Source organism: Jaculus jaculus, chromosome 10 (genome assembly GCF_020740685.1).
Source record: "Jaculus jaculus isolate mJacJac1 chromosome 10, mJacJac1.mat.Y.cur, whole genome shotgun sequence".
NCBI classification, from domain to species: Eukaryota; Metazoa; Chordata; class Mammalia; order Rodentia; family Dipodidae; genus Jaculus; species Jaculus jaculus.
The window spans coordinates 61,704,403-61,716,797 of NC_059111.1; the positions used below are offsets into that span (position 1 = coordinate 61,704,403).

The window sequence follows — 12,395 nt, forward strand, 5'->3', positions numbered from 1 at the left end:
GCTATCTTGATGATGTGCTAATATGCATTGACCTTCCCTGATCACCTCTTCACGTTTGTCCTCCCTACCTAGCGGCTCCAAAAAGGTGGAGTGGTGGTGTCCCATTCTACAACCTTATATACGTTTGAGACGCTCAACTAACTTATGTATATCAGACTTACAGATCAGTTACAAGCCAAAACTTAGCATATAGCACATCCAGGGGAACTTACCGGTACCGCCGCTCCGTGTGTTGAGTTCTGAATCCTCCCTCGGAAGTATCCTCAGGGGTCCTCTCAATTGGCCGTTTGTTGACAAGTCCCGGGGTTCGGCACCACTTGTTGCGCCCCTCCCGCCAGCAGGAAGAACGACAACAACAGGATTCTTCTCAAGCACACTTTATTGGGAGCTCCTAGCTGATAGAGAGAAGGACCCCGACCCTACGGAGCGCCAAGCTTATATACTTGTGGTCATGTAGATGTGAAGCGTTGTCTGATTGGCTTGAGTCTTATCAGACGACTTTGCATCACCCAATCGGGATAGGTGAGCAGCCATGTTAGGATAATGTCATATGCTCATGTGCAAACGATTAGGATGCAAAAGCAGTAAACAAGGCAGCAAAGCCTGACGAAGCCAGCGAGGCTCCCAACAATTACCCTCCCCTTTGTGTCCTCCCTCCATAGCCTTTCATCCCATGTGTCCTTTCACCCCCTCCCTATCACCTCTCCTTCCTCTCATGGTCTATTTCTCTAGCCTATGACCATTCACTTGCATCCCTTTATTTACATGCATACACACATTAAATTAAGGTCTGCAATGAGGGAACATGTGACTTTTTTCTTGGGTTACTTCATTTTGCCTATTTTCCAATTCCACCATTTTTTTTATTGTAATTTCATTATTCCTTACAGCTAAATAAAATTTTGTTGTGTAGACGTACCACCGTTTTATTATCCATACATCAGTTGATAGACATCTAGACTAATTCCATTTCCTTGCTATTATGAATAAAGCAGCAATGAACATAGATGTCCAACTATCTCTGTAGTATAGAGTCCTTTGGGTATATGCCCAGGAATGGTATAGCTGGGTTATCTGGTGGTTCTACCTTTAGTTTAGTTTTTTTTTTTTAATGAGAGAAAAAAATGGTCAGCCTGGGCTAGAGTGAGACCCTACCTCGAAAAACCAAAAAAAAAAAAAAAAAAAAAAAAAAAAAAAAAAAGGCATGCCAGGGCCTCTGGCCACTGTAAATGAACTCCAGATGCATGCACCACCTTGTGTATCTGGCTTAGGTGGGTACTGGGTCTTCAAACCTGGATCATAAGGTTTCTCAGTCAAGTGCCTTAATTGCTAAGCCCTATTTTTAGCTTTTTGAGAAACCTTGATAGTGAGTTCCATGGAAGCTCTCCACCAGTTTATACTCCCAACACGAAGTAAGCGTTCCTGTTTTCATGTCCTCACTAATGTTTATTTGTTTTTTTGAGTTAGTCTCACTCTAGCCCAGGCTGACCTGGAATTCACCATGTAGTCTCAGTCTGGCCTCAAATTCACAGTGATCCTCCTACCTCTGCCTCTGGAGGGATTAAGCTGCGATTTAAGGCATGTGTTACCACGGCCTGCTCATTTTTTGTAATTTGCTTACGTGTGCCAGGGTCTATTGCTGCTGAAACATTTGCAAATGCCTTTAACTGCTAAACTTCTCAGACCCTCAAAGTGGTTTTAATTTGTATTTCTCTGACAGCTAAGGTTGTTGAACAGATTTTGTAGACAGGGAACTGACATTTACTTGGTGGTGACACAAAAACTTGATCTCAGACACTAAGTTTGTAACTGAGCAACCTTAGAGAATAAACTCTGGAAAGTGTACAGTTAAAGGGCGGGGGGAGGTTGTCTTTTACTTAAGGTAAAGTATTGTTAAGGTTAAGGTAAAAAGTTCAAGTAGTAGGTAACTAAAGAAAGCACACCTGGGATTATTTATAAAGGCTAATCATCCAAGGAGTTTCCCTAGGGCAAGAGCAGTTAGCTGTCCATATCATGTGCAGTGGGTACAGAATGATGCCAAGATTCCCATTTAAAAACTTTGTTTACTCTGCTGATAGCAAAACCCTTTTAAATTTCATATAGTCCCACTTGGTGATTGGGACTTGGATAACTTGGGAGTTATTTCCTGTGCAAGTGGAGTCCTTCTGAAAGTTCTTACCTATACTTTTTTCCCCCCAAGGTAGGGTCTCACTGTAGCTCAAGCTGACCTGAAACTCACTTTGTAGTCCCAGGCTGGCCTCGAACTCCCCGTGATTGTCCTCTTACCTATACTTACAACATGAAGTGTATTCCATCTTCTTGTAACGTTTTGAACATTTCTGGTTTTATTTCAGCAAAATATTTATTAGAGAGTAAAAGAGTATGGGTACACAAACAAGGGTCTCCTGCCACTGCAAACGAACTCAAGATACATGTGCCACTGTGCATGTGGCTTTATGTGAGTTCTGGGTAATCAAACCCAGACCACCAGGCTTTATAAGCAAATACCTTTAACCAGAGCCATCTCCCTAATCCTCCCCTTTTAAAATATTTTATTTGAGAGAGAGCATTTTTGGCTTTACATGTAAGGTCTTTGGTCCATTCTGAATTAACTTGTACAGGTTGAGAGATAGGGATTTAATTTCATTCTGCTATAGTTTAATATGATTTTGCATACACACAAGACCTTGTTAATGTAAAAATCCAGTTTCATGTTTTCATTTAGATCTAAACAGTAGGAAAACATTCATTTCTGACAGTTATCCCAGTCCCATTATGAATGGGCCATGTTTATAAAATTGTTTTATAAAATGTTTATAAAATTGGTGTCACTACCCCTAAAAAAAAAGTAGTTTGACAGAGTACCAAGATACATTGATAACTCAACTGTCCACCGCAAGATATGACACCTCTGCCACATGTGCCAGAACTCAGGAAAAATTGCAGAGGAAGTGGTGATATGAATGAACACTGCTCTTACTGCCAGCCTGACAACCAACTCTAGGTTGATGGTGGCAGACACAATGATCAACCAAAACCTATCAAAGCAGAAACCCAGAGGCAACAAAGAACTCAACACTAAATCAGACTGCTAACAGGTCTGCCATGGGTCAGAGAACACTGAGGAAGAAGGGACAGAAAGATTGTACGAGCCACAGAGTGGGTAGGAATACCTCAAGGCCCAGTCTCCCTGCTACCCCATCATGACCCCACAGTGAATACCGTAACCTCACTGGGGACAGGCTCCAGGGTAATAGGCGTAGGGATGAAGGGATTAATAAGAAGTTAAAGAGAGGAAGATGTTATTAACTCAAATGTTCTAGGGCCAGGAATGGTGGCACCTTTAATCCCAGCATTTGGGAGGCAGAGGTAGGAGGATCTCTGTGAGTTTGAGATCAGCCTGAGGCTACAAAGTGAATTACAGGTCAACCTAGGTTAGAGCAAGACCCTACCTCAAAACATACACACAAACAAAAAATCCCTTAAACCTCATTAAATATTCTTTTTGTATCTATTAGAAGACTGGTAAGGTACCATTAGAGAAATAATGAAACAAGTATTCCCTACAGTCAACAGTCTGGAAAAAAAAGGTCATCCTCTTTCCCAGGCTAATGAATGAGTTCTTCTAGTGGGACATAACTCTCTATGCTAGATGTCTGTTAAGCTACTTAAAAAAAAAATTATATATATTTTATTTTTATTTATTTACTTGACAGAGAAGGCGAGAGGGGGGGGGAGAGGGAGAGGGAGAGGGAGAGGGAGGGGGAGGGAGGAAGAGAGAATGGGAGTGCCAGGGCCTCCAGCCACAGCAAATGGAACTTCAGACGCTTGCGACCCCTTGTGCATCTGGCTAATGTGGGTCCTGGTGAATTGAACCTGGGTCATTTAGCTTTGCAGGCAAATGTCTTAACCATTAAGCTATCCCTCCAGCCCTGTTAAGCTACTTTTACATTCACAGCCAAACTCAACAGATGACTAATAAACTTCTCTGGTATTTTCACTGCAATAATTTAGAAAAACTTTCTTTGGGGCTATCAGACATCCCTCAAATTTTTATCTTTTATTAGGAAATAGCATGCAGCTTTAAGTAGAAAATTTTAAGAAACTTTCCATCCAAGAAGTATATTGTTTTTGCCACTAAAATCTTGAAGACAGGGCTGGGCAGATGGCAGTTAAGGCACGCTTGCCTGTGAAGCCTAAGGAACCATATTCAACTCTCCACATCCCACATAAGCCAGACACACACGGTAACACAAGCGCACGATGTAGCATATGTGCACAAGATGGCACATGCATCAGGAGTTTGATTGCAGTGGCTAGAGGTCCTGGTATGCCAATTCTCTCATAAAAAAAAAAAAACTTACAAAAACAAAACAAAACAAAACTTGAGGACAGTTGGGCATGGTGGTGCACATGGGAGGCAGAAGTAGGAGGATCACTGTGAGTTCTAGGTCAGCCTGGGCTAGAGTGAGACCCTCCCTTGAAAAGGAAAGGAAAAAATAAAAAACTTCTAGACAGGGACTGAAGAGATGGCTCAATGGCTCGCAAAGCCTGATGGCCCTGGTTTGATTTCAATACCCATGTAAAGCCAGATGCATGCATCTGGAGTTCATTTGCAGTGTCAAGAGACCCTGCTGTGCCCACACATACACTTTCTCTGCTTGCAAATAAATAATAAGTAAAAATATTAAATAACCAAAGCTGGAGAGATGGGTCAGTGGTCAAGACACTTGTCTTCAAAGCCTAAGAACCTGGGTTCAGTTCCCTAGTATCCATATCAAGTCAGAAGCACAAGATGGCATATGCATTTGGAGTTCTTTTGCAGTGACTAGAGGCCCTGGTATGCCTATAATCTCTCTCACTGCCATCATAAAATAAAATATTTTAAAAATAGTAAAAATAAACCTTGAGAATATGTGTACTCACACCCACTAATATTTACTTTATAATTATTTGTGACCAAAAGGGAGATAAAAAAACACAGCTATTTTTAAGTAAAATAGCTATTTATTCAGCCTCCTTTCATGCCAAAAAGTTTTGTGCATATTCCACTATAATAATCACACCTTCTGAAACAGGCAAAATTGTACATCAAATTATACTTCATATTACCTGATTATATAAATGTAAGATGAAAATGACCTACCATTTCCTTCTAACATTTCTAATAATTCAGCAGGAGATATGAGGCACAAAGTTTTAGAAAAACATGACACTGGAAGACAGTAATATAGTTCTTAAAGCTAACTTGTCATAATTTGTTATTGATATACAAAGACAACAAACTTGTAAAACATTGTATTTACTAAGATTCTGGCAACAGCTTTATATGTAACAAGATACAGCATACCAAGCCTGCCACTCAACTTTAGGTAAGTCTCAGCTTCAATATGAAGCTGTAAAATACAAACCAACACAAATCCCTGCTTTTTACATGCTAAATACCTTGGCAAGTGTGCCATTAAACATAGTAATGAACTTAAGACAGTAAGAGTAAGGAGTTAACAAAAGCTAAACACTGCAGCCTAAACAAAATGCATACAAAAAAATAACTATCATTGGTTACATAAAAATTTCCTGACTGGTTAAAACTTTGACAGTATAAAACATGCATTTTAGAATCTTAACCAATCAAGTTCAAAAAGTACCAGTGTCTATTTGAAACAATTCCTCTCCAAAGCCAAAGTGTAATCAAAATTAATTCTAATAACAAAACATTCTAATGCTAAAAAACATTCAGTTATTCTTAAGTGGAGGTAAATTCCAGAGCTCTGGGGGCTTTCTCATGCTGCAAAGGGATGTGTATCTCTGGTTTACTCAAAGCAGCATACAACAAAGTCCGAAGATGTCATAAGCTCAGTCAAGGGCGAGACTGCGGTACCCAGCTCCGACCTCCCCAGGAAGCATGGCTACTGTGTCCACAAAGTAGGATGTGTGAGGATCAAAGGCACGCTGTTCTGCTAGCTAAAGATAGCAAACCACCCTCCTTAAAAGCTCCTTCCCCAGGTAAATAAAAGTATACAAGGGGAAAAATAAGAAACACACACTTATCTACAGAGTAGGGATTTTGGAATATTAATGTAATCCCTACAACAAAATTTTAACTAGAGTCATCTGGTTATTTCTGATTATACTTTTAAAATGTCTCCAGATCCAATTTCTGCTCATTTATCATTTGATACATCTAGTCAAAAATATTAGCTTTATTCCAAATGTCTTAACCACTAGTCCAAGTGCAGTGTATAATCTCCCAGCCATCAAGCCCTGGGAGAGGAAAGCTGATGTTCAAGCAGCAGGCAAACACGTACGGCCCTTTCACACGGTGGAATCTGAGTGGCTACTGAACAGTCCAGAAATAATTCTAAAAACAAGGAAATTCATGCACTTTAGTAAATATGCCATAATTTTCACAGTTGAAATTTCCTTAGACATTGCACTCTCTTCATAGGTAATCCTGGTCTGTTTTTGATGTTACGGCGAGTCAGGACTTGAGCTAGCAACCTTCTTTTTCTTCTTCTTACTGTGTTTCTTATGCTTCTTTTTCTTTTTAGTTTTTTCCTGAAAGGCAATTCCATGCTACATATTACTACATGAAAATATGCAAAGTAGGGGTTGGAGAGGTGGCTTAATAGTTAAGGCGTTTGCCTGCAAAGCCAAAGGGCCCAGGTTCAATTACCCAGGACCCACGTAAGCCAGATGCACAAGGGGCACATGTGTCTGGAGTTTGGTTGCAGTGGGAAGTCCTGGCATGCCCATTCTCTCTATGTCTCTCTATCTCTCTCTCTCTGCTTGCAAATACATAAATAAAAATTATTTTAAAAAAATGCAAACTGAGAACATCTTTACCATGGTACTGCTACGAACAGTCCCCAAGACCAAGCGAACTACTCAAAATGTTTCCTGGAAACTCTCAACAATATTATATGAGGGCCAAGAGTTCTTTTGGATTTTCCTTGGAAAAACTCTTACATCATTAGTACACTACCATAGCTTCTAACTAAAATTTCTATAGAAATTAATTCAATTGAATCATGTTATCAATAGTTATATTTCTTGGTTGTGAAATGGCAGTTTTCTGAGAGATTATTTTCAAGTACATGGAAACATATTTTGTATACTACTTTAGGAAATTACTTAATCATATTAGCACCACTCAATACAAAATATTGTTGTATAAAGTTTACTTTGCAGAATAAAATTGATATTGAATCTTTTGTTTGGTTGATTTTTAAAACAAATGCATATAGTCCAGGATGGCCTCCAACTCCTTATGTAGCCAAGGATGACCTTGCTGATCCTTCTATCTGCATCCTGTAACTGCTAGGATTTTAGGTGTGTACTACCATGCCCAGCCAGATGCTTAATTTTTTTTTTTTTCCAAGGTAGGGTCTCACTCTGGCCCAGGCTGACCTGGAATTAACTATGTAGTCTCAGGGTGGCCTTGAACTCACAGTGATCCACCTACTTCTGCCTCCCGAGTGCTGGGATTAAAGGCGTGCGCCACCATGCCCAGCTCCAGATACTTAATTTTTAAGGGAAACTGAAGCCTAAGAAAAATAGTCAAATTCTGAGTGGATTAAGTGAAGGCAAAATTTTGAGAAACAGATACTTGAAAAGATAGTACTAATGTTGGTACTCAGCACAAACAAACCATAAACAAGAAAGAAAAGCAGAGCCTCCTATCATCTTCAGTATCTATCAGCAATATACAACAATACCTCTCCTTCCTCCCTTTCCATGCTAAAAATAACAATTTTTGTATGTGTTGCTGGAACTAGAACTATGGCTTTGTGCATGTCAGGCAAATGCTCTACCACTGAGCTATGCTCATTCTTTCTTCTGCACAAAATTCACTCACACAAAAGTTTACAATGCCTAAGAATCATGTATTTTGGGCATTCATTCACTGTAGTGCTAAGGACTACACTCATGAACCTACAGCTCATGCAAACTAGGCAAGTGCCCTTCCTCTAACAAATAGCTGCAGCTCCACAGAAGGTTTTCTTTAGCCCCACAATCTCTTTTTTACACCACCCACACACAGACACACACACTTTTATCTATCTTGACCCCATTGTACTTCAGACTTAGGAAAGAGCATTAAACTGAACAGAGATGCTGAATAAATACAAGCTAGTAGGAACAATGCGGCAATAAAGGAAATACACAGATTTACCCAAAATGAATTAATTTGGTTGTCTTAATTAATCAATCCATCTAAACAATGGTCCAAAACAGAGACACTAACCCAATTATTTTCCACTCAGAGAAAATGTCTATTGTCACTATAGTCTTGAAGTCCATTTTACTTTTTTTTTGAGGTAGGGTTTCACTCTAGCCCAGGCTGACCTGGAATTCACCATGTAGTCTCAGGATGGCCTCAAACTCACAGAAATCCTCCTACCTCTGCCTCCCAAGTGCTGGTATTAAAGGTGTGTGCCACCACGCCCAGCTCTATGTTACTTCTTAATCATACACTACCAGGTGAGCCTTTATATCAGGTAAGGCTCCTGATTTTTTTAAAAAAACATACCATATATATATAAATTATGTATTATACCTTTTTTTTTTTTTTTGGCTTTTCAAGGTAGGGTCTCACTCTAGTTCAGGCTGACTTGGAATTTACTTTGTAGTCTCAGGGTAGCCTGGAACTCAAGGTGATCCTTCTACCTCTGCTGGGATTAAAGGCATATACCACCATGCCCAACACATTAGACTCCTATCTACTCACTCAGCTCCCATTTTCCTGGGGCCCACCTTGGTTGGGTTATGGTACTCATTGTGGGGTTGTGAAGGCCCCTGATTTTAAGAATTAGGAAAGACTTACAAATGGTGATACCCTCAGTTTTCTTTTACCTCTCCTTAATAAAGTGTCTTCAAAGTCCACAGCCCATAATGACATATGAGGACCTTTACATTACTCTGCGATACAGCCATTACTCTCTTTGTGCATCTGGCTTTACATGTGTACTGGGGAATGGAACCCTGGTTGTTAGCCTTTGGAGGCAAGTACCTTAACCACTGAGCTATTTCTCCAACCCTCTATTTACATTTTATTTGATCTATTATATTACTCTTTTAAAACACAAAGGTATCAACTACTTTCTCATGAATTCTCTTCCTTCTTTCTCCTTTCTTAGTTTTCAGCTTACATAATGGCAAAGCTGATTTGAAAAAGGATAATCAGTATTTATAGTCCAGCTTATTTTCCATTATAGCTGATGTTCTAAAAGGACTTTATTATTCTAGGTTTGGCTGAATTCTACAAGACTAAGGAAACCAGCACACTTTTCTGTAGTTTAAGAAAAGCCACAAACAGAAATGTGAGCATACATTTCTAGCAGTAAGAATGGAAAAAGACAATACTGGAGACCAGATAGTCTTCCTTTCTCCTACACCACCTTGGTCTTCTCCTCTATAAAGCAAAGCAGTAGATCACCAGGAAATCTAATCCTGTGTTTGCACAACTTATTTTCTATTAAACCCAAATGGCCCTACTTATCATGTAAAAACACAAAAGATACTTGCTATTGTTTTCTCTCGTTCTTCACTGCTTTTCTTCTTTTTTGCTCGTACCTAGAAAATTGAAAATTAAAAAAAAAATTTTAATTTTTATTTACTTATTTGAGAGCGACAGACAGAGAGAGAAAGAGGCATAGAGAGAGAGAATGGACACATCAGGACCTCCAGCCACTGCAAACAAACTCCAGATGCATGTGCCACCCACCTTGTGTACCTGGCTTATGTGGGTACTGGGGAAATGAGCTTTGAACCAAGGTCCTTAATCTTCACAGGCAAGCACTTAACCGCTAAGCCATCTCTCCAGCCCCCAGAAAATTGAAATTTTTGAGAACAAAAACCAAGCATGTAATTTGTACTCAAATTATGTTTTATACCCCAATAGCTTGCATCTTCAAAAGCTACATATTAAAAAAACACTCTGATAATTAAATCACATTTTAATTTTTTGTTATTTATGTAACATCTAAGTGGGGAAAAAAAAGAACATCAAGCAACAGTGCCTGGAGTAGGTATTTTTTATTCTATACTGTCAAAAAACATGCCAACTGGCTGCTCATGGTGGCACATGCCTTTAATCCTGGCACTCATGAGGCAGAGGTAAAAGGATTGCTGAATATTCAAGGCCAGCCTACCTAAAAAAATTTTTTTAAAAAAGCAAGGCTAATTGCACACTGTAAGAGGCATGCCAGGACTTCTAACCACTGGAGGAAAAAAAAAAAAACCAAAAAAAACTCCAGATGCACGTACCACTTTGTGCATCTGGCTTTACATGGGTTAATGGGGACTGTAACCCTGGTTGTTAGGCTTTGGAGGCAAGCACCTTAATCACTGAACCATTTCTTCAGCCCCCTATTTACATTTTATCTTGATCTATTTTGTTATCTTGATCTTTTAAAGCACAGTGGATTTCAATTAAGTCAAAGTTGCTACAGCTCATGTATATTAAATATGAAATCAAAATGTAATATATTTTATGTTCTTTCACTGATCCAATGCATTGGATAAGCACAGTAATACCAAAACATGAAAAAATGCCTAAACAGGGTTGGGGAGATGGCATAGCTGTTAAGGCATTTGCCTACAAAGCCAAAGGACCCAGGTTTGATTCTGAACTAGAGTGAAACCCTACCTTGAAAAAAAAAGAAAAGAAAGAATTAGGCCCCAAAATATTATATAGAGAAAAGACTTATTTCATTCGGAGCCTTACCAAATTTTGTTCATCATTCTAGAAACTGCCTTTGGTATAAATGACACTGAACGAATGGTTTCTGAAGAACATGTGTAATGCACCAACTACAGCCTGCATTTAATTTTATTATTGAGACAGGGTATCATAAAGCCAAGGTAGACCTGGAACTTGCTATGTAGCTGAGAATGACTCTTAACTCTTCTCTTGCTTCCACCTCCTTAGTGCTGGGATTACAGGCCTGTGCCACCAGATTTCAAGATTTTATACCACCTGGTGTTATCATACTCAAATATATACATATTTAAATACAATTTCATAAGATCACACATTACTATTAAAATTTACTTCCTGGGCTGGAGGAATGGCTTAGCAGTTAAGGCGTTTGCCTACAGAGGCCATTCTTACAGACTAAAGCAATGAAATCAGCAAGAGAAGTAGGATGGCACAAGGGTTAGAGAGAAAGAACAAGGAGATGCAAGGGGAGGCTAGCCTACAATGGGGCTGCAAGAAGGAAGAACAGTCCTCAAAGAGTAAACTGGAAGAAAAGATGGGGAGGTGGAAATATGGTTTAGTGGTTAAGGTGCTTGCCTATGAAGCCCAAGGACCCAGGTTCAATTCCTCAGAACTCATATAAGCCAGGTGCACATAATGGCACATTCATCTGCAGTTTGTTTCCAGTGGCTAGAGTCCCTGGTGCACCCATTCTCTCTCCCTCCCTAACCTCTTTCTCTCTTTAATAAATAAATTACATATATATATATATTTTAAAAAGATGGGTAGCATGTGTAACTGCTCTGTGTTAAACACATAAGCCAATGATGGGCTTAAATTCTCTATACTTTATGTAGCCTCTTCATGTAATTAGAATACTAGTGCAACAAGATATTACAATAAAAATGCCAGGCGTGGTGGTGCACGCCTTTAATCCCAGCACTTTGGAGGTAGAGGTTGGAGGATCACTGTGAGTTCGAGGCCACTCTGAGACTACATAGCGAATTCCAGGTCAGCCTTGACTAGAGTGAAACCCTACCTAGAATCACCACCCCCCAAAAAAGATATTACAATAAAAATATCTCAGATTGGGGGCTGGAGAGATGGCTTAGTGGTTAAGCACTTGCCCATGAAGCCTAAGGACCCTGGTTCCCCAGGACCCATGTAAGCCAGATGCACAAGGGGGCACATGCATCTGGAGTTTGTTTACCCTGGATGTTTACAGTGGTTGGAGGCCTTGGTGTGCCAATTCTGTGTGTGTGTCTGTCACTCTCAAATAAATAAATAAACAACAACAACAACAAAAATCTCAGATCGGGAATAAGGAAATATAGTTAATTATCAAAATAATAATCATATAATTATCTTCTAAAAACTATATATTTTATTGTACAATGGGACAACTTTTATTTCTTTTACTTACCTCCTCAATATTATCCGGTTCTGACAAGGACTCAGAGGATAATGGCTTATCTTCATACATCTTTCTTTTTTTGGTGAGTCCTTTAGTGTCCTATGAAAAATACATGGACTTTGTCAAAAAGATATACTATGCCACACATTTTATGCTTCAAACTTCTAGTTAGTAATTCTTTTAATTACCCATTTTTTTCAAGTTAGAAATGCCTAAAATTAATTACATTTACTAGGATTTTAGTTCGATTCCCTCCCCTTCCCCACTTCTCCCCTCACA

The 12,395-nt window shown here is 39.3% G+C and overlaps 1 protein-coding gene across 3 annotated transcripts in view; it reads right to left on the reverse strand.

The window, feature by feature from the left end:
• Nucleotides 1–5,286: 5,286 nt before the first annotated feature.
• Fam133b (family with sequence similarity 133 member B) overlaps nt 5,287–12,395 on the reverse strand; it is a 32,949-nt gene continuing 25,840 nt past the window's right edge. For 2 of the 3 annotated variants that reach the window (XM_004656228.3, XM_045159893.1), the window contains exons 9-11: nt 12,126–12,215; nt 9,529–9,576; nt 5,287–6,558 (exon numbers count right to left, since the gene is read on the reverse strand). In XM_004656228.3, the coding sequence (XP_004656285.1) occupies nt 6,472–6,558; nt 9,529–9,576; nt 12,126–12,215 (225 nt within the window). In that variant the 3' untranslated portion in view covers nt 5,287–6,471. Of the gene's footprint in view, nt 6,559–9,524; nt 9,577–12,125; nt 12,216–12,395 lie in introns of all 3 variants that reach the window. The other variant, XM_045159894.1, reaches the window with a different exon arrangement.